The sequence below is a fragment of the Patella vulgata genome, chromosome 7, assembly GCF_932274485.2.
Source record: "Patella vulgata chromosome 7, xgPatVulg1.2, whole genome shotgun sequence".
In the NCBI taxonomy this organism is placed as follows: Eukaryota; Metazoa; Mollusca; class Gastropoda; family Patellidae; genus Patella; species Patella vulgata.
In genome coordinates this window covers 5580326-5602479 of record NC_065885.2, presented here as the reverse complement: position 1 = coordinate 5602479, position 22154 = coordinate 5580326, and the positions used below count along the sequence as shown (strand labels likewise).

At 36.4% G+C, this 22154-nt stretch overlaps 1 protein-coding gene across 3 annotated transcripts in view; it reads left to right on the top strand.

The window, feature by feature from the left end:
• Nucleotides 1-785: 785 nt before the first annotated feature.
• LOC126827113 (phosphatidylinositol 4,5-bisphosphate 3-kinase catalytic subunit alpha isoform) overlaps nt 786-22154 on the top strand; it is a 324427-nt gene continuing 303058 nt past the window's right edge. For 2 of the 3 annotated variants that reach the window (XR_008788868.1, XM_056102532.1), the window contains exons 1-20: nt 786-856; nt 2785-3172; nt 3437-3655; nt 4225-4472; nt 5715-5832; nt 7351-7469; nt 9084-9275; nt 10029-10164; nt 10303-10454; nt 11694-11806; nt 12409-12490; nt 13509-13673; nt 14522-14625; nt 14924-15083; nt 16166-16275; nt 17496-17617; nt 18206-18284; nt 19268-19435; nt 20164-20281; nt 21302-21453. Coding sequence is in view for 2 of the 3 variants with exons in the window: in XM_056102532.1 (XP_055958507.1) it covers nt 2827-3172; nt 3437-3655; nt 4225-4472; nt 5715-5832; nt 7351-7469; nt 9084-9275; nt 10029-10164; nt 10303-10454; nt 11694-11806; nt 12409-12490; nt 13509-13673; nt 14522-14625; nt 14924-15083; nt 16166-16275; nt 17496-17617; nt 18206-18284; nt 19268-19435; nt 20164-20281; nt 21302-21453 (2903 nt within the window). In the remaining variant the exon portion in view is untranslated. Of the gene's footprint in view, nt 905-2784; nt 3173-3436; nt 3656-4224; nt 4473-5714; nt 5833-7350; nt 7470-9083; nt 9276-10028; nt 10165-10302; nt 10455-11693; nt 11807-12408; nt 12491-13508; nt 13674-14521; nt 14626-14923; nt 15084-16165; nt 16276-17495; nt 17618-18205; nt 18285-19267; nt 19436-20163; nt 20282-21301; nt 21454-22154 lie in introns of all 3 variants that reach the window. The other variant, XM_050556312.2, reaches the window with a different exon arrangement.

Genomic DNA, 22154 nt, shown 5'->3' with positions numbered 1-22154 from the left:
ATCGTCCTCCCGAATTTTCAACCCCGACCCATTTACAAAAACGCATGCCCTGGCTTGAGAGCGTGACAATAACCATATTCATCGCTGTTCATGCGATTATCGATATCAGCGGAACAGCCTTCCGATGTAAAACCCAAATTAACTGATCAATTGGCTACCTTGTGTTGTTACAGACATAGTGGAGTCATTTAAGACCAAATAACATCATAATTATTTCTTAAAATTCATGAACTTTCTACAAAAACATCATCCATGTTTGCGGCATTAGTCCCGCGATAACAGGAAATCATGACGTTCACGTTCATCCAGACATCAGATCTCCCGTTCATCACTTCACTGTTATTTCGGCTGGATAATAAAGGCTTTTCTTTACAAGAATCCAGCGGTTAGTGCTAAATGATAAGGCCAGCTTAATATTTCGTCATAGGTCACGAGGTGTAAACAGGGCTAGCGCTAATCCGACCCCTAACCCTAACCCTGGACCTAGCCCCAAGGCTTATCCTAACCTTAGCCTACAATCTCGACAACAATCACGTGCCCTAACCTTATTTACATCTCATGGACCTTGATAAAAATTGAGCTGGCCTTAAATTTTAGATTTAGGCAGAATTTCAATGACGTATATTAACAAAATTACAATTTTATATTTTTGAACAATAATTAATAGAATTTATTTACTTAATATTATTATTATTCTTCTTTTAATTCAATACTGGTAATAATTTCACGGTTATTTTATTAGGTATTTTTTCTAACGTGACCAATAGTTTGCTGTCTGATTATTTAGTGCTGCAGGTGTCATGGCTGAATAATGAAAATAAATTTTAGAGAAGGCGGAACTTCCAAAACTTACTAGGTATAACATTCAGTTCCTTTTATTTTACAAGTCATTATACCGATTACGGTAATCAGTTTAATAATAACAGTCTTATTTTATAAAACAGACCTCAATTAGAAAGTTTTGTCGCTTTTCTGTTATTTTTAGTTCCCATCCCACATATTTTAATTTTACTGGCGCTCCCTGTAAATTTACAATCTGTTTCACAGAGAATTACGAGTCTCGTAATATGTAACAGGCATTGCCTGAGTAGAGCGAAGCTGATTATTGACAAATATAAAACCTTCATAATTAATTTTCTCAAGTGATACAAAAAATGTTAAATAATTTAGTTTTTCCAAATTGATTTTCTCAAGCTTTGCGCGATGCTGTAGAGCTTCGCTCTATATAATATCTCTGTCATAGATGACTGCCTTAACACGTGCTGTCACAGCACGCGGTGTGAATCATTGGCTGAATGGCGCGTGCATTGTTTACATAAGACATAACTGCTTCGGAGAGAATGCTGCATTTTAGTCAATTTAATACCCATTTACACTAAATCGGAAATAATTTTTACCTACAAATACGTCAAACGGCTTTATTTATTTTTCCAATATATACAAAAAATGTTTTAGAATTTAATTTGTCGCAGGAAAAAAGTTAATATTTCTAGCTCATTAAGCCGCATCAATGTCATCCTTATCAGTGATTGTCGCGGCCAAGCAAATATTCACTGCGGATCAGTGTGGTAAATTTAGTGTAAAAATAAACAAGAAATAGTATGTAACAGGCATTGCCTGAGTAGAGCGAAGCTGATTATTGTCAAATACAAAACCTTCATAATTAATTTTCTTAAGTGATACAAAAAATGTTAAATAATTTAGTTTTTCAAAATTGATTTTTATTTGGATCTAAATTTTAACATTAATTTTGTTTTTAAAAAAAGAACAAAAAAGTTTGAGAATTATTTTCACTGATGTAAAAAATATGTGACGTCAGTGATTAGACGCGTCATATAAATAGTTCTATGAGGCGCGTAATCTCGCTTGGGCGAGATTTGATGTGTAGAATTATTTTTGTTAGTTACGTGATCTCGTTTGGTCGAGATTTGGTAAGTTGACATGCGCATTGACTGTTTTGCCAAGTGTATCCGGTTCCGGTCTGAAATATTTTTTAATCAATAGTCTATGGGTGACATTTTCAATTACGCTTCTGTGTTACCGGAAAAGAGCTTTGCTCAAGCACCGCGCTTGGCGCTGTGCTTTAGAGCTTCGCTCTATATTACATGTATAACACACGTGAGTAGAGCGAAGCTGATGTGATTGTTGTAAATTATAAAACCGTCATAATTCAATTTCTCAAAAAATGTTAAATAATTTCGTTTTTCCAAATTGGTTTAAAAATATATCTAAATTGTATGATTAAAAAAAGAACAAAAAAGTGTGAGAATATGTGCATTGCAAGTTTTGCCTTGTGTATCCGATTATTTTGAATTCCAACTGTCAAGGGTTCTTCTACGTGCACGCCAATTTGTAAGCTACAGGGGACCTTGTTTTTTTTTTTATCTCAACCGCCGAATTACTATATATGTTGTCCCTTGCCAGATCCCCCATCTGCACATCTGACAAAGCGGGACCACATGGAAAATCCTGATGAATTTTCTATGCCAACACTGAAATCAAACACAGGACATCCAGTAGCAAGCCAACGTGGTTCCGTCGCCTGTTCAACTTCGTGGGTTTTCTCCTGGTCCTCCGGTTTCCTCCCACTGCTAAAGACCCCTACGCGCAAGCGAATTATGGAAATAAAATTGAACCATATGTTAGTCCGGAAATGACCTGGTTTGTGTCGAGTGGACGTTAAACCACATTTCTCTCTCTCTCTCTCCATCGTGGCTCCAGTAGGTTTTGTACTCAGCTACATGTTTCATTTAAAATTATTGATGTTGATTTTTTCTTTTTCAGATTTTAAGTTAAAACAGGATGACAATTTAACACTACAAGAGAATGCCGCCAAGTTCAGGAGAATTATGGGGGCATCATTTGATGCCCTCTCAGGTATTGGTTGATTGTCTATTGCCAACAGGTATTATCGTACCTATACAATGTAACCGTGACGTTACGTTAGAAAGAATTAAAGGAGAGCTGTGGTCAGAGGCTAAGAAATACCCGTTATATTCCAAGCTATTAGATCCAGATTCGTATATATTCGTAGCCATAACCCAGGATGCAGAACGAGAGGAATTTTACGATGAAACGCGTCGACTATGTGATCTTAGACTTTTCCAGCCCATTTTAAAAGTTATGGAACCAATTGGTAACCGTGAAGAAAAAATGCTGAATTATGAAATTGGTTAGTTTTAGATTGATAAGATTATTATTATTATAAAATTTATATCCCCCCCCCCCCCCACACACACACACACAAACACCCACACTTTCCTCCTTTTAACTTAACTTAAATCTATATCATAAACGAAAACATTCATTTTGTTAAATAAAAATATTAGATTTAAATGGACATATCCATATCATTTCATATGAATAGATATGCCCATTATCATTTATAGTTATATGTTTAATATATTTATTGTTGGTGGTATAATTTGATATCCAGGTATGCTTATTGGAATTCCTGTGAATGAATTTAACGAGACCAAAGATCTTGAAGTGATGACTTTTAGACGTAATGTTTTAAACGTTTGTAAAGAAGCTATTAGCGTTCGAGAGCAGGATGGAGCCTTCAGTCAAGCGTTGTATGCCTACCCTCCAGACATAGAGTCATCACAAGCCTTACCACCTCACTTACAACAAAAAGTGAAAAAATTTGGCGATGGTATGTTATTTTAGATTCAACCTCTGTTTGCTTATTGTTAAACCATGGCACCTCTAACGTGTGCACTCAGTAGATAATGAAATAATGAAAATTGCATTAGTTGTTAGCATGGGACAAAAAACATGATCCTGTGTACACATCTACTCTATGTGCATGTAAAAAATCAAAAGATCTCTAGGTAGTTTGAATTCTGTATAAGAGTAGGCCGTAATTCTTCGGGGTGCGGGGGGGGGACTGGCCAAATGGTTAGCGCGTGGGCGTTGCATCATAAGGTCTATCATTGAGTCAATTGGTGTGTTTTCGATTCTCCGGGTGTATGTGACAAGGAGTAAGGTCATTTGTCCAACCTCGTGGGCTTTCTACGAGTCTTCTGGTGCCCTCCCACTGCTAAAGACCCCTACACGCATGCAAATTATTGAAATAAAATAGAAATATATGTTAGTCCCAAAATGACCTAGTTGTGTCATTTCCCTTATAACACGCTGACATATGCCTGTCTTCTTTAGCCTAATCACTGAAGAAAAATAGGACGATAAGTCCAATTTCATTTGCTCCTATTTTTGTTTCAGATTCTGTTATTATTTGTGTTTGGGTGGTTTCCGAAGACAATAATCGCTCAAAATATAGTGTAAAACTTAGCCATCTAAAGACACCCACTGATGTTATCGCTGAAACCATCCGTCGCAGAAGTCGTTTGATGAGCATGACTAAAGAACATACACAGATGTGTATTGAAGAGTACAGCCAGGCGTATGTTCTGAAAGTCTGTGGATGTGATCAGTTTCTCTTACAAGATTGTCCCATAAGTCAGTACAGGGTAAGATGAATTATAATTTCTAATTTATTATTGAGAAAGACGAGATTCAAACAGGTTCCCTTATAGCACACTGCATGACGTATTCCTGTCTTCTTTAACGCAGGTGGTGCAGAACAGTACATCTAAAGACTCCTACTCGCACGCGAATTATTGAAATAAAACTAAACCATATGTTAGTCCCGAAATGACCTAGTTTGTGTCAAGTGGACTTTAAACCTCATTTTTCTCATCTCTCTGTCTAGTCCTGGCATCACGTGAGGAGATCCTTCAGGATTTTAAAACTTTGTTCTAATTGGGGCGGTCGCTGCAGGACAAAGTGTGCTTCGTCATTTTGGTTGAAGGAAAAATTGGAGTCAATTTATTTAAATCCCTTTGTGATTGGTTGGTTGGATGTCCAAATGGTTAGGGCGTGCGCGCTGCATCATAAGGTCCTTTATTCTTTTCTATTTCCAATCTGATTAAACATATACATTATGCACGAGCTAAATCTGCCTATTGCAGGTCTTTCTTTAGGCCTGAAATCTTATCTAAAGTATTAATTAGACATTAATTAACTGATCCAGGCCTTAATCAACTCTCGATGGCATCAGATTTCTCCGATATTAAATAGATTAGAATGGTTCAGCGATACTTTGATTTAATCAAATATGGAGGACCGAGACTTAGTTTCGATCAACCAGTACGGTGGTTGAAATTATTGCACACGTCTGTCAAACCTTCAAAGGCTAATATCTTCGCTTGCAATAGAGTAATTTGAATGAAATTTTCAAATTATTCATTTTACATCATCTACTTTCGACCTATTATAGCAAAAATGGCCAAGTCTTTATCTAAATCTTACATAATGTATCTTTAAAATACAGATCTATATTTCGTTTCGATTTTTATACTTTCGATGGCCTACACTACATGAAGATCTGACAAGTTATAGCGATAGGTCACGTCAGGGGTCAAAAGACCAACTTATGACCCTATGATGCCAGACATTTGATTAACCAATCAGCTTTGATGTTACTAGTGGATTACCCACAGTTCCGTGCAAAACACGCCTAAAGCTCGCCGTAACAGACCGTTTCATTGGCTTATCCCTGACACCATTCAGATCACGAGTTAAATAACAACTCTTCCAGATCCAAGTGTAGTAAAGACAAGTAAAACGAAATTTTGAACTATAAAAACAAAACGAAATAGGATCTGTGTTTTAACCAGATTGTTCTATTTCTGAATTGAATTTAAATTCAGGTTATCCGTGATTGTCTTGCTGATGAGAAAATTCCACAGTTGATGTTACTTACTAAAGATAGTGTTTTTAACAGTTTAAGTGCAAGTCAGTTTACAGTGCCTTCGTATGTCCAGAGAGGTAAGAATCATTGCTATATGAGGGTTGGGGAAGGGGGGGGGGGATAGAGTGGTCCAGCACTTTAGGTTAAAAGGTTTGTATTGTTAGTTAAGGGCTAGTTAGTTTACAGTGCCTTTGTATGTTCAGATAGATAAGAATCCATATTTATTCGATGAATTTTGTGGGGTGGGGGTTGATCGAGTGACTTTAAGTGTAAGGTTTAGATTCTAAAGCAGTGGTTCTCAACCTTTGTTTGCTAATGGCACACCTTGAAACACATGAAAAAATAGCGGCACACATGGCTAAATATATATGAAGAATATTTGAATTTTGCAAAATAAAACTATGGTAAGTCTGACGGCATACAACCATAGACAGAGACTAGTGATGAAACATCGAATGACTCAAATTAAATAAAGAAATATACAGCTATGAAATTATCAGTAGACACCTGTGAATACTCAATTGGGATCACGTTGGTGAAAATCCTTATTTTCTGTATGAATTATGTGAGTTGGGGAATGGGGGCGGGGGTAATTGTGATTTGAGTCTTGAATCTTGAGTGGTCTAATGTCTGCGTTGTAGATTATAAGATCTGTTTTGTTGTGGAGCCGCAGTGCCTCAATGAATAAGATGTTGGCTCGCTAACCTGGAGGTCCCTGTGTTAACCAAGAAAGTATTTTCATTGTTGTAGGACAGCGGGCCTGGCAAGGAACAACTGAATGTCGTTTGGATGGGACACCCATCTTCATTAGCCCAGTCAGAGCAGAACAGTAGGATGTTAAACCCCATTTCCATGTACACATTGGCATGCATGTAAAAGATGCAGTTGTTTGGGCAGAATTTCCATCATAGCACTTTAGCACACTGTATGGTGTATGTCCATCTTCTTTAGCCCAGTTGGAGCAGAACAATAGGACATTAAACCCCTTTTCACTTCAAGGTTTAGCCAAGATTAATAACAGATGTACGAAGTTTGATTAAACATGCATTATGCAAGAGCAAAATCTGCTTATTACAAGTTTTTCTTTAGGCCTGAAATGTTATCTAAATTATCAATTAGACATTAATTAACTTATCCAGACCATAATAAACTCTCGATGTCAAGGCTAGCCTTCGATGTTGGCTGGATTAGATTCCTATATGCCGCTAACGGCCGTTGATAATTAAATCAGAAAAAGTGGATAATCGAGACTATGCTGTTTATATTAATGATTTTAGTAATGATGACTGAGACTGTGCAAAAATTTCACCCGCTTCTTTCTCGGCTCATAGTGGATCAATTTGACTGAAATTTTCAGCAAATTACCTTTACAGTTTCTAGTTTTTAACTATTATAGCAAAAACTGCCATCTCTTTATCTTATCTCCCATAATGTATCTTTAAGATTTTATCATATTTTTAGGAATCCAAGCTTTAGCCGAGATTGATAACACCTATGAATTTTGATTAAGATTTTATTATATTTTTAGGAATCCAAGCTTTAGCCGAGATTGATAACACCTATGAATTTTGATTAAGATTTTATTATATTTTTAGGAATCCAAGCGTTAGCTGAGATAAATAACCAACAGATCGTTTATACGAGTGACATCAAAACACATTTAAGGATCAAAATATCCTGTGCCTCTTACGTTAATGTCAAGGAATTTGGAAAGGTAATACTATGGAAACAATTAAACTCAGCCATTGTTTTTTAAGGCAATCTACCGAGCTCAAGTGTCATTGAGTGCTCGAATATGTCAAGGAAATGATAAACTCAGCTATTGTTTTTTTAAGGCATTTTAACGAGCTCGAGTGCCATTGAGTGACTGAATCTATATCAAGGAGACAATAAACTCGGCCATTGTTTTTTAAGCCGTTCTATGGAGTCTATCAACGAGAGCTTCTCGTTGAACAACTTACGGCTAAAAACCGCCTCCCCAAAATTGTCCATGTTCTATTTTATATCACTGTAATTGTGTATGCTTCTTAACCCATTTAATCCTAGAGCCTAATAAAAGATTAGCTACCCTACCCCTAAGCTCATTAAATCAGCAGGGCCCATCTCCCTAAGCCAATTAGTGGATTATTGTTAATCCTAATACCCTGTACAAAATTGTGAATAACTAAAAAAATATTTTCTATACATAGAAATACTCTGCTACAAAAATGTACAGATTGTTGTGTTTTTTCCAATGATATAAAATTCAATTGTACAAAGTAACAATTATATTACTAAAATTAAGACTTTTCTCTGTCATAATGGTAAAATAACGTGAACAAGTATCCCCTAAGAATTTTTTTTTTTTTTTTTATAAAGAACACAAATATAATCCCTCACGTTGGCAGCAGTGTTCAAAGTAAATATAACTTTTAAAAAGAAATAACGCCCAAATGACAGTCACTTCATCCCTATCGGAATTTGACATTTCTGCCTTTCGATATATGACGGCAATCGTCATATTCTTTGCTTCATTGCGTCGAAAATAAAAATATATAGTTGAAATCTTTGACAATGTAATATTCCTCTATGTAGCTTGTATTAAATCCTAAAAGTTTTGATTCAATTTAGCGTTCCAAAGTCTAGAATTATTAGCCGTAAGTTTTGTGGTATCGTCTGTCTGAAAGCATCTCCATATCATAAAATTATCAGCCGTAAGGGACAACATGAAAATAATGGAATAATGCCAAAGTCAATACCCGAAGATCCTTTATTGAAATGTATGCTTTTTATTTGATAATTAGCGAATATAACATTCCTTTTCATTGGGTGTTTTATTTTTATTACTCAATCACCATTAATTTAAGAAATAAAAACAATAGAAATCAGTTGATTGATCTGGCACTTTTTTTCGCTAATGCCGTTGCAAGGTATGATGGGTCCGCGATTTGATTCGCTACTGCCAAATTTCGGGTGCGAACTGATTCGCAGTGGTCAAAAAATGGGTTAAAAGAATTCTTTCCGACATGGTTTCTCCTTGTCATTGGTGCAGGACGGAAGGTCCAACAAAGACAGCTGTCTAGTCGTTCAGATGGGTAAAAAAAAATTAGGTCCCATATACACATTGGCATTCATCTAGTTGTTCGGAAGGGTCGGAAAACCTAGGTCCCTTGTACATGTTTTTTTGCACGCTAATGACCCCTAGACAGTTGCTATTGTTTTAAGATCCGACTAAAGATCTGCTTCTCTCTAGGCATAATTTCCTTTCATTAGCCTGGATAGAGCAGAAGAGATTCACTTTAACTTCATTTCATTGACTATATATTGAGATTATCATGTATTGTTATAGATATATGTTAAAGCTGGGATTTATCATGGTACAGAACCATTGTGTGCAGCCAAAAATACACACCAAGAAGATTCTACAAATCCTAGATGGGATCAGTGGTTAGAGTTTCTACTTATACCAGATATACCCCGTAGTGCTAGACTCTGTTTATCTATATGTTCAGTATCTCTGGCAAAAAGAAGAAATAAAAAGGTGAGGTAGAGACAGAGTGAGTTAAATGCCAATGCAATACAAACTAGGTTTTATTGGGAGAGATTCAGAACTAACCTATCGTTGAATTTCATTACGTTGTGAACCTTTATTTTGCAATGGGAGGGAACCTGAGGACGAGGTTGGACAGGCAATCCAACTCCTTGTCAGTACAAACAGGGACTCGAAACAATGCTACTTGACTCAATGACAGATCTAATGATCTAAAGCACATACATCGAACTATTCAACCACGCAACACCCAAAATAAAATGGTAGTACTTATAATTATTATTTGAAAATTTTGAGAGAATACTCTTTGGAATGTCGCCCAAATGTCACAGTATGAGTATATGGTCCTTAGAGATAGCTCATAGATGTTCATCTGACTGAGGTGGTTTGATGTGCTAGCGCAGGGGTTCCCACAACTTATTTTGAGCGACCCCAAAGTCACAGGAATATGGAGACCCGCTTCCAGAAAATCTTTAAAAATTGACTGGCAGAAAAGAGTTTTACGAGCATTTCAGAAGAAGAAACCTACTCATTGAATTCACAAATAGACATTGAAACTCAAAATAAGTCGCAGTGCTAGAAGGAACAGTAGTTTAGTCCAGTTTGCTCTAGTGTGGGGTAATTTACATATATATCTATTGTAGGTCCACTATGCTCTAGCGCTTGGGATGATTTACATATATTCATATATTAGGTCCACTATGCTCTAGTGTGTGGGGTAATTTACATATATATCTATTCTAGGTCCACTATGCTCTGGCGTGGGGTAATTTACAGATGTTTGATTTCAACAGTCGGTTGTCATCAGAAAAAGTCAGCCTTCATTTGTGGCCGATGCCTCAAGGAATGGATGACTTATTGAACCCTATCGGTTTGCCAGGTGAGAACAATATTTTCTGAAATTTGACATTATCTTATCTAATTTTACTTGTACTCTCTCTCTCTCTCTCTCTCTCTCTCTCTCTGTGTCTGATTTTAATCATAGTAATTTTTTCTGATTTGTTTTAATTCTATCCAGGCTCTAATCCAGATAAAGATTGTCCATGTTTAGAAATAGAGTTTGATAGATTTGCTCATCCAGTCGCCTATCCTCCTGACTCATTACTCCAACAAATAGGTCATATAGCTTTAGCTAAAGAAAACCAACATTATCATGACCAATTATCTTTGGTAAGAAACTTTTATTTTATTTGATCAATAATTGGGATTTAATCTTGTGTATTTAGCACTAATTTCTTTCATATTCATTCAATATCAAATCTTGTGTATCTAGCACTATTTCTTTCACATTTGTTTAATATCAAATCTTTGTTTAATCTTGTGTATCAAGCACTAATTTCTTTCCCCTTCATTCAATATCAAATCTTAGTTTAAAATCACCAAAAATTATCTGATTCGTAATCATGTCCAGTTTAAAGCTGACCATTCAATTTTGATAATGAGTGTCCAATTTACAAGCATTTAATTCCTCAATCACTGTTAAAATGATTAATTTTTGAACAGTGGTCAGGAAATTTTAAACACTTCTAAATTGGACACTCATTATCAAAATTAATCAGCCAGCTTTAAACTGGACACCAAGTACAAATTAGATGATTTTTTGGTGATTTTAAATAATTTTTATGAATTTTTAAACAAAGATTTGATATTAAACGAATGTGAAAGAAATTAGTGCTTGATACACAAGATTAAATGATACCCTGGTTACAGTGACATATAGAAAAGACGAGTAAAACAAAATTTTGAATTATAAAAAACAAACCGAAATAGGATCTATTTTTTAATCAGATTGTATGCATAGTAATGATAATATTCTTTTAGTACCTGGGTAGATAAATAAACTATAACACATACTTATGGAAACACACTTAGAGAGAGAGAGAGAGAGAAGTGGGGTTTAACGTCCACTCGACACAAACTAGGTCATTTCGGGACTAACATATGGTTTTTAATTTTATTTCAATAATTCGCTTGCGCGTAGGGGTCTTTAGCAGTGGGAGGAAACCGGAGGACCCGGAGAAAACCCACGAGGTTGGACAGGCGACCCTACTCCTTGTCACGTACAACCGGGGATTCGAAACCACACCAGTCGACTCAATGACAGACTTTATGATACAGCGCGCGCACGCTAACCATTCAGCCATCCAACCCCCCTAACACACTTAGAAAACGTTACCTAAATAAACCAGTAGCTGTTTTCCATAAGTTTGTGTTATAGTTTTGTATACTAATGATAGTTTATGCAATGATGTTTTCAAGACTGTCTTGTTTGTATTTTGGTTTATTTATTTTGTTTGTATATTTAATTTCTGTACCATATTTTGTTAAGCTCACATTAGAACTTAGTAGTGGAAGTTGCGTGCTGTAAAAATGTACAATAATGATAATAATATTTTTTTATTTTGACAGACTGAGTCGAAGGAAAAGGAAGAGAGGGAGTTAAATTTATTAGATGAAATAATATCTCGTGATCCGTTATCAGATATATTAGAACAAGATAAAGATATTTTATGGAAGAGAAGGTAAATATTTTATCTTGTTAACCCCTAGGCCTAGTTGGATCTAATTAAGGGATAATCCATTAATCCCATATATTGCAAGGGGTAAGATGGCTGAATGGTTAGCGCGTGCGCATTGTATCATATGGTCTGTCATTGAGTCAACTGGCATGGTTTCGTTTCCCCAGTTTTACGTGACAAGGAGTAGGGTCACCTGTCCATCCTTGTGGGTTTCTCTGTGTCCTCCGTTTTTCTCCCACTGCTAAAGAAACCAACGGTCAAGCAAATTATTGAAATAAAATTGAACCATATATTAGTCTTGAAATGACCTAGTTTGTGTCGAGTGGACGTTAAACCCCATTTCTCTCTCTCTCTCTCTCTCTCTCTCTCTCTTAAATATCAGGAGGCCACATCAGGGCCAATAATCAGTGTTTGTAATGTGGATGATATTGAGTTAGAGCTTTATGACCTTCCCGTCTTCATTAGCCCAGTCAGAGCATTTCATTTATGCCCTTTAATGTGAAATTAAATAAGGTTTAATGTCCTACTATTCTGCACCTACTGGACTAATGAAGAGGCAATGCTTTAATTATAAAATACAAGATTATTGAAATTTTATCTTTCAGAGAGAATTGTTTAACACGACCAAATTCCCTACCTAAATTATTGTTATCTGTAAAGTGGCAAGAGAGAAAAGACGTTGCACAGGTTAGTCGGAACCTTTTTTTGTTTGTTAAATTAAAGTTGCTAGTCATTATTTAAATATTGTGAATATTGAATCTTAAACATACATTATGTAAGAGCTAAATCTGCCTATTGCACGTCTTTCCTTAGGCCTGGAATGCTGTCTAAATTATTAATTAGACATTAATTAACATATCCACTTCATAATCAACTTTCGATGCCATCGTTGGCCTACAATAGTAGTGGATTCGAATACATCTTGTGATGTATAATAGAAGGGAGCAATATTGAAATGGGTTCCATTCGTCCAACCATCCTTGTTTTAATTCAAGATTATATTATAAACCCTGCAACGCATCTTTGTACACACATCTATTTATGCCTTGTGCTAATTAGAAATTTCTTGAATTTGATAATTTTTGTGTTTACATGGAAACAAATTTGACTTGTTTTGTATACAAGGACGCAGGAGGTTGATGACGGATTCCTTTCTTTTTATACCTTAAAATATCTATTTCTTGAAGTAAGCACATCTCTTAGACTATTCAAGATATATTTATGTAACCTTGTGAATGCATAGGATTTAACCTTTGCCTTAAGTGTACTTAATGGTTTCGAGGGGTTGGATGGCCGAATGGTTAACGTGTGCACGTTGTATCATAAGGTATGTCATTGAGTCAACTGGTGTGGTTTCGATTCCACGGTTGTGCGTCACAAGGAGTAGGATCGCCTCTCCAATCTTGTGGGGTTTTTCTGGATCCTTGGGTTTCCTCCCACTACTAAAGACCCCTATGCGACAGGGAATTATTGAAATAAAATTGAACCATGTTTTAGTCCCGAAGTGACCTACTTTGTGTTGAGTGGACGTTAAACACTATTTCTGTCCCTCTCATAATAGTTTCCGGGACATATCCCAAATCTATTTAAGATAACTTTATAAAACTTTGTACACTTATCAACCTATTATATCACCTGTGGATTTGCTAATTAGAAATTTCTCGGATTTAAGTAAACCTAATGGTTTTGACAATTTTTATTCCAGCTATATCTGTTGATAGATAGATGGCCAGTTGTTGAACCTGAAGTTGGTTTAGAATTATTAGATTGCTCCTTCTCTGATCTCAAAGTTCGAGAATTTGCTGTGTCTTGTTTAGATAAAGGAATGACAGATTATAAATTATCACAATATTTATTACAACTTGTACAGGTAAGACAACTAAATAAAATCTTTGAGTGCTTATAAATGTACAGGTAACACAATAAACTTGTACAGGTAAATCAACAAACTTGTACAGGTAGATCAACAAACTTGTGCAGGTAGGGCCACAACCTTGTACAGGTAGATCAATAAATAAGTACAGGTAGGACAACGAACATGTACAGGTATATCAATAAATTTGTACTGGTAAAAAAAAAAATTGTACAGGTAGATCAACAACTTGAACAGGTAACACAATAAAATTCTACAGGTAGGGCAGTATACTTGTATAGGTTGGACAAACTTATAGTACAAGTAGGGCAACAAATGAACACAACACAATTTATATGGAAAACAATATAAATATTTTCTTAGTGTTATCAAGCCCAAATGAGAATTTACAAATTGTGTAGTAGAAATACAGTAGTAGTTGAACCAACAATGCACAATATAACCTTGTGGTCAAGGATCCCTCGGTGGTTTAAATTTCAATATCCATAAATCAGATAATGAAGACGGGTCCTTTAATGTAGTAATTACAGATACAAGATTATTGAATTTTTAAAATTTTTAAACAAAGATTTGATATTAAATGAATGTGAAAGAAGTTAGTGTTAAATACACAAGATTAAATGATACCTAGATTACAGTGAAACCACCTTTCATTGCAACCTAAGTTTGTTTTTGTACTGCTGTTGGGTGATAATTTTTAAAATTTAAAAAAAAAAATTTCGAGTGGCCTCTCTCCCCTTAGATATCTATTAATGTCTACTCTGTTACTATTTTTAATGGTTTGTTGCCGTTCATCTATTGTGTCTTCTATATATTTAAAGAGTTCAACAATTTGTTTATTTCAGGCTTTAAAATATGAACCATATCTAGAGAATCCATTAACATCTTTCTTGTTGAAAAGAGCTCTCCTTAATCAAAGAATTGGTAACTTCTTTTTCTGGCATTTAAAGTAAGTACACAATTCTTTAATATCAGAGGATGGGGGGGGGGGGGAGCGGAGGGCCGATTAGTTGAAAGCTTGCGCTTTAGATCGTAATGTCTGTTATTGAAGAAAGTGATTTTTCTCCTGGTCCTCTGGTTTTCTCCCACTGCTAAAACCCCCAATGCCCAAGCGAATTATTAAAATAAAATTGAACCATCTGATAGTCGGAAAATGACCTAGTTTTTGTAGAGTGGACTTTAATCCCCATAAATATAGATCGGTATTTTAATCAGATTGAGTTTATACATATTTGTTTTCTTTCCAGATCTGAAATGCACCAGACATCTATCCGACTCCGATTTGGTTTAATATTAGAAGCTTATAGTCGAGGTTGTGGTTCTCATCTTAAAGTGCTGATAAAACAGGTGGAATCCCTAGATAAACTCACCAAACTTACCGATATGTTGAAATCAGAAGTAAAAGATGTGAGTCACTTGGTTATATTTATTGGATTTATCTTAATATTTGAAGGGGGGTGGGGGTTGGATGGCCGAATGGTTAGTGCGTACACACTGTATCATAAGGTCTGTCACTGAGTCATCTGGATGTGGTTTTAATTCCCCGGTTGTACGTGACAAACTTGAACAGGTAACACAATAAAATTCTACAGGTAGGGCAGTATACTTGTATAGGTTGGACAAACTTATAGTACAAGTAGGACAACAAATGAACACAATACAATTTATATGGAAAACAATATAAATATTTTCTTAGTGTTATCAAGCCCAAATGAGAATTTACAAATTGTGTAGTAGAAATACAGTAGTAGTTGAACCAACAATGCACAATATAATCTTGTGGTCAAGGATCCCTCGGTGGTTTAAATTTCAATATCCATAAATCAGATAATGAAGACGGGTCCTTTAATGTAGTAATTACCTCTCACTACTAAAGACCCCTGCGCACAAGCGAATTATTGAAATAAAATAGAACCATGTGTTAGTCTCAAAATGACCTAGTTTGTGTCGAGTGGACGTTAAACCCCATTTCTTTCTTTCTCTCTTGATATTTGACTTCACTTTAATTCAGTAAGTCACGGTAGCTCAGTGAGTAGGATGTTCGCTCGCTAACCTGGAGGTCCCGTGTTCATCTGTTTGATCCCAGTGTTGGCCGAGAAACTTCATTGTAAATTTTCTGGGGGGATTCCACCTTGTTAATGGTGCATGACAGAGGGCCTGGCAAGGGACAGTGTATAGTCGTGCGGATAGGATGAAAAAAAACGGGCTCCCATGTACACATTGGCTTGCACATAAATGTAGGCCATAGTGCACTGTCCAGGCAAAACTTCCCTCATAGCATACTGTATGGCATGTGCGCGTCTTCATTAGCCCAGTTGGAGCAGAACAGTAGGACGTTAAACCTCATTTCATTTTTATTTATCTAAATTGTATTAACTTATTTGGTATCAAATTGATTTGTTTTTTTTAATTTTGAAATGAATGTATTTCCGATTTATCAGATTGTTTCAATACGTTCAGATATTTATTATGAAATGAATATATTTCAGGATGATCAAATGAAACGTTTACATGAACAGTTACAACAACCTGATTATCAGGAAGCTCTACATCGTGTTAATTCACCATTATGTTGTGGTCATATATTGGGTGATATCAAGTAAGTCATTCTATTCACCATTGTGGTCATATATCGAGTGATATTTTCCTACAATTCACACAAATAGGTTTTTTTTTTTTTTAAAGATACATCGCATAAGATCTAAATCTGTCTAATGCAGACCTTTCTTTTGGCTTCAAATGTTATGTAAACTATTAATTAGACATTTATTAACATGACAAGACCATAATCAACTCTCTACAGCATCGATCCAGGGCTTGCCACGAGACGCGAGTAATTACTCGCTTGCGTAAAACCAAATTTACGTGAGTGATTAAGTACTCGCGCAAATATAAAAAATAATTTAATCAGAAATAATTGAATATCGTAATATAAAAAGCCGTAAACAATTTGTATGCCTTCATATTGATGCACTATTGCGCACGCGGCGTGTTTTTCCAGTTCCAACTGTTGTTACTAAAAATACTTTGAGACGCGTACTGCCAGGCGGTTTTTAAGCGGATGTCCTTTGCCGTGTCTGGATAATCAAACATTGAGCGGATGTTGTCGTTTCTATTAATAGCAATTCTTTCGATCCCGCATCTTTTCTACAAATTGATGGGATTGAAATTGTTTTGCCTGTTCTTTTACCTTTCTAAGCTTTACCCGAATCCCCTCAGCACGCCAACGATGGCAAAAGGAAACCCAGTTTCCCTTGCAACGTTATTGTCATGGGAAGACGATTTACAGATAATATTACTGCCAAGGAAATAAAAGAGTATGCATTGCCTTTGTGTGTGAAATAGCTTTATTCAACGTCCGCTTCCACCGAAGTGACAAGAGCATTGCCATTAGGCACATGGAATTTAAATGGCTACTCACGCACATCATTCTGCGTGAGTAAATACATGTACTCGCCTCACTCGCGCAAGTCTACAATTGCGTGAGTAGTCATCTACTCGCCTCCAATTTGCTTGTGACAAGCCCTGTCGATCGGATGGTCGTGATTTTCAATGGATTGAAGCATGATCATCATTTAATAATTTAATTTAAAAAAGGAAAATTGAGACTTTTTTTATTATCGTAAAAACGGTAGCAATGAAAATCGTGACTATGCTATTCTTATCAGAACTACAAACACTGATAAGTACTTTGACTGTAATTATCAATATATTCCTTTTCCATTATCTACTTCAAACTAGTATCGCAAGAGTTGTCAGCTCTTAATGTAAATCTTACATAATTCATCTTTTATTAAAAAATCCATAAATATTTTTCAGGAAAGATTTTTGTAAAGTAATGCCGTCCAAGAAACGTCCCTTATGGTTAGTGTGGAACAATCCTGATCCAATGGCTGATATAGCCGATCCTGATTTCCAGATTATATTTAAGAATGGAGATGGTAAGAAAGTAAATTTTAAATGATGAGTCTTCACTTTTGTATGGGGGGTTGGATGGCCGAATGGTTAGCACATGTGCGTTGTATCATAAGGTCAGTTATTGAGTCAAGTGGCATGGTTTCGATTCCCCGGTTGTACATGACAAGGAGTAGGGTCGTCTGTCCAACCTCGTGGGTTTTCTCCGGGTCTCCCGGTTTCCTCCCACTGCTAAAGACCCTTACGTGCAAGTGAATTATTGAAATAAAATTGAACCATGTGTTAGTCCTGAAATGACCTAGTTTTTGTATTCACAGAGATATGATGAATTATAAATTTTTGAAAACATTTGTTAACTTTCGTCATCCTCTGTAAACAGTAGATACATGTAATCTCAAGGTCCTGTGTACCTTTTGGCATGCATGTAAAAGAACCCTTAACAGTTGGAATGGAATTCAATATAAGAGTAGGCAATGGCTGTCCGTGCAAAAATTTCCCTCATAGCATACTGTATGGCGTATGCCTGTCTTCATTAGCCCAATTGGGGCAGAAAAGTAGGATGTTAAACCCCATTTCATTTGTCCAAGTATTATTTTGTTTAATTCTATGAACAGATTTACGACAGGATATGTTAACGTTACAAGTTATTAAATTGATGGATTCAATATGGAAAGGTGAAGGATTAGATCTCAGGTAGGAATTATCAATAATACATACCTAACAAGGTGGGGGTTTGGATGGCCGAATGGTTAGCACGCACGCACTGTATCATACGGTCTGCCTTTGAGTCAACTGGCGGGGTTTCGATTCCCCGGTTGTACGTGACAAGGAGTAGGATCGTCTGTCCAACCTCGTGGGTTTTCTCAGGGTCCTCCGGTTTCCTCCCACTGCTAAAGAGCCCTACACGCAAGCAAATTATTGAAATAAAATTGAACCAAATGTTAGTCCCGAAATGACCTTGTTTGTGTCGAGTGGACGTTAAACCCCATTTCTCTCTCTCTCTCTCTCACGTAACAAGGTAGTCGCAGTGACTTGGTGAGTAAATGCGCTGTCTCAGTGAGTAGAAGTGCTGACTCACTAACCAGGATGTAATGGTTCGATCTTAGTATTGTCCCCGAAAGTTCAGCCATGATTTTCCAGTGTGGTTTTCATGATAAATGTCAGGCTTTTTTTCCGAAATAAGATTGTCATGGATACGTACTTTAACTTCTCTCGGTGCGGGATGAAAAAGAAGTAGTGGTAGTAGAATTCAGTGAAAACCTTTGAACCTAATTTCCTTTATTTTCATGATCAATGTTGAGGGTTTTTTGCTTTATTTTTGGGTTATTTTTATGATAAATTTGAGGGTTCGTTGCTTTTTTGGGGGGTTATTTTCATGATAAATTTGAGGATTCATTTCTTTATTATTGGGTTATTTTCATGATAAATTTGAGGCTTGGCAATTGAAACTCGATATAGTCATTTGTATGGGACAAAAAAAAAAACACCTGAGGTCAAAGATCCCTTGGCAGTTGGAATTCTATATAAGAGTAGGCCATAGTGCCACTGCCCAGACAAAATTTCCCTTATAGCACCTTGTATGGCATATGCCCATCTTCATTAGCCCAGTCGGAGCAGAACAGTAGGACGTTAAACCCCATTTAATTTCGTTTCATTTCTTTTTGTTATAATTACAGAATGATACCGTATGGTTGTATGTCGACTGGTAAAGACGTGGGGTTAATAGAGGTTGTCCGTAATGCAAAAACTATAACATCTATACAATCACGTGGTGGGGCTCGGGCTGCTATTCAGATGGATTCATCACAACTTCATCGCTGGATAAAAGAAAAAAATTCCGACAGGTAGAAATTTGACAATATTCAAATATTTTCAATGCCCGCGACTCTTCAGCACAGTGACACTTATGATTGACATCCAGGTCTATTCGCTTGATTAGGTTGTGTCTTGTCTTCAGGTTTGTTTTTAGGGTTTTCGTGTAGTTTGGGTCCTCCGACACTTACTATTATATATTTCTCTCCATTTTTGATGAATTTCATATTAAAGGTCACCTATAAGGTCATATTAAGAATATTATCTGTTTCTTAGTTAATCCTGCGTCTCTTTAAAAGGGTTGCATAACCCTGTTTAATTATTGCACGTAAATATTTTACCCCTGTTACAGAAAGTAAACTCGATGACAAATTTGAATATTTTCAAAAATGTGACGTTGGCAACCCTGGTAAATGTTACTGAAAACGTAAATGAAACTGAATAATCATACATACCTATAAACAACGTGATTGGAGGGAGAACTGTCGTACACCCATCTACTGGCTAAGTGGGCAAGACGCTGGCTCGCTAGCCTGGAGGTTGCGTGTTCGATCCCTGCATTGGCCAAGAAAGTTCATCGGGATTTTCCGGCGTGGTTTCCCCTTGTCAGTGATACAGGACGGAGGGCCTGACAAGGACAACTGTTCAGTTGTTCAGATGAGACGAAAAAAAATGAGATCCTGTTTATACGAGGTTCCCAGTCAGTTCAGAAAAGTAGGATGTTAAACCCTATTTCATTTGTTTACTTGTCTATTTTTAGATATGATCAAGCTATAGACACATTTACACGATCATGTGCTGGATATTGTGTGGCTACGTTCGTCTTGGGTATCGGTGACAGACATCCAGAAAATATAATGGTCACGGAATCTGGACAGGTAGGCAAAGATACAGTTCTATTTTTAGCTTTATGCAAATTGTATGCCCATCTGTTTTGTTATCATCATCATCATCATCAACATCTAAATGCTAAACATTTAGCCAATTGCAACCAAAATGTATGAATACGTTTCCTGGTTTTATTTCGAAATAACTTGTGGAAATAGGTTGCTAGCTGTCCCTGACTAATACATTGTCACAAACTATAAAGATTATCACCAATATCAACTGCTTTCTTTGTTGACTAGAAATTCAAAACCTGTGCATTATATAATTATATAATTAAAAGATAATTTAAGAAATAAAGTTGATGTAATTATGACTGAAGTAGGACAGAAATATGTGGAAAATAAGAAATATTGTCAAATGTGTACAAGGGAGGTAACTATGTGCACTGCACCTGGAGGCAGACCACCATTAATTTCCCCATTGACTTCAATGTTAATTCTGGCCTCTTTGCCCACCTCCAACTTTTCCCCAAATTTTCGTTGGGCTGAATGCTTTTCACTACAGACAGAGGAACAAATGGTCATGTCTTTGCACTAAAATTTGTATGAGGTTGACCACCAAAATTTTGAGATACACAAACTTGAAGAAGCATACTAAAAACATGTAACTAGTTGCCGTACATATCGCCGTAGCTAACCTGATAACCCTCTTATCCTTCCGCCTCAAAATCATGAATATTTACCAAAACCTGGCAGAAAATGTTAATTCAAACCCTCTTCGTCCATTCGAGACCAAAAAATCAACACAAATGGGCATGCAAAAGGGGAGAAAAGAGAGAGAGAGAGAATTGCTATAAATAGACGAACTACAATTCGTGGGTGCCGAGATGATGAAATTAAATGGTGGTCTGCCTCCACCTTTAAGTCATATTATCTCCCCTTAGACCACATAACTTGAATAATTTTCCATAGTAATTTGTTTATTTTTGATAATTGTTGATGTTTAAAATGTGTTGTCATCACATACTAAATAAAACTTTTTTTTCTTCACATTTTAATGTTTTTATTCAGGTATTCCATATAGACTTCGGCCACTTTTTAGACCATAAGAAAAAGAAATTTGGGATCAACAGAGAAAGGGTACCATTTGTATTAACAGAAGATTTTATAAGAGTTATATCTAAAGGTGTTGACCAACCAGCTAAACAAAAGGAATATGTGAAGTAAGTAGAAATATTTGATATAAGAAATGAAATGAAATGAGGTTTAATGTCCTACTGTTCTGCTTCTACTGGCCTGTCCAGCCTCGTGGCTTTTCTCCGGGTCCTCCGGTTTCCTCCCACTGCTAAAGACCCCTACGCTCAAGCGAATTATTGAAATAAAATTAAACCATATGTTAGTCCCGAAGTGACCTAGTTTGTGTCGAGTGTACTTTAAACCCCATTTCTCTCTCTCTCTCTACTTCGACTGGGCTAATGGTGACGTGCATACGCCATACAGTGTGTTATGAGGGAAATTTTTCCCGGGCAGCAGCACTATGGCCTATTCTTATATCAAAATCCACCTGTCAAGGGATCTTTTACATGCACGCCCTCCGTCCTGCACCACTGACAAGGGGGAAACCACGTCAGAAGATCACGATGAACTTTATCGGCCAATGCTGAGATCGAACACTTGACCTCCAGGCTATCGAGCCAGCTTCTTCCCACTTAGCCACCGTGGCTCCCACTTGATATAAGTATGAATTGAAATTGGGTGAAGTTTTTTACTCAACAGCGACGCTACAGCTTACTCGTATTTCGAATTCCAACTGTCAAGGGTTCTATTACGTGTACGACAATGTGTATACGGAATTTCAGCTTTCCATACCATCTGTACATCTAAACACTGTCCTTGCCCAGGCCCTATCCTGCACCACTGACGC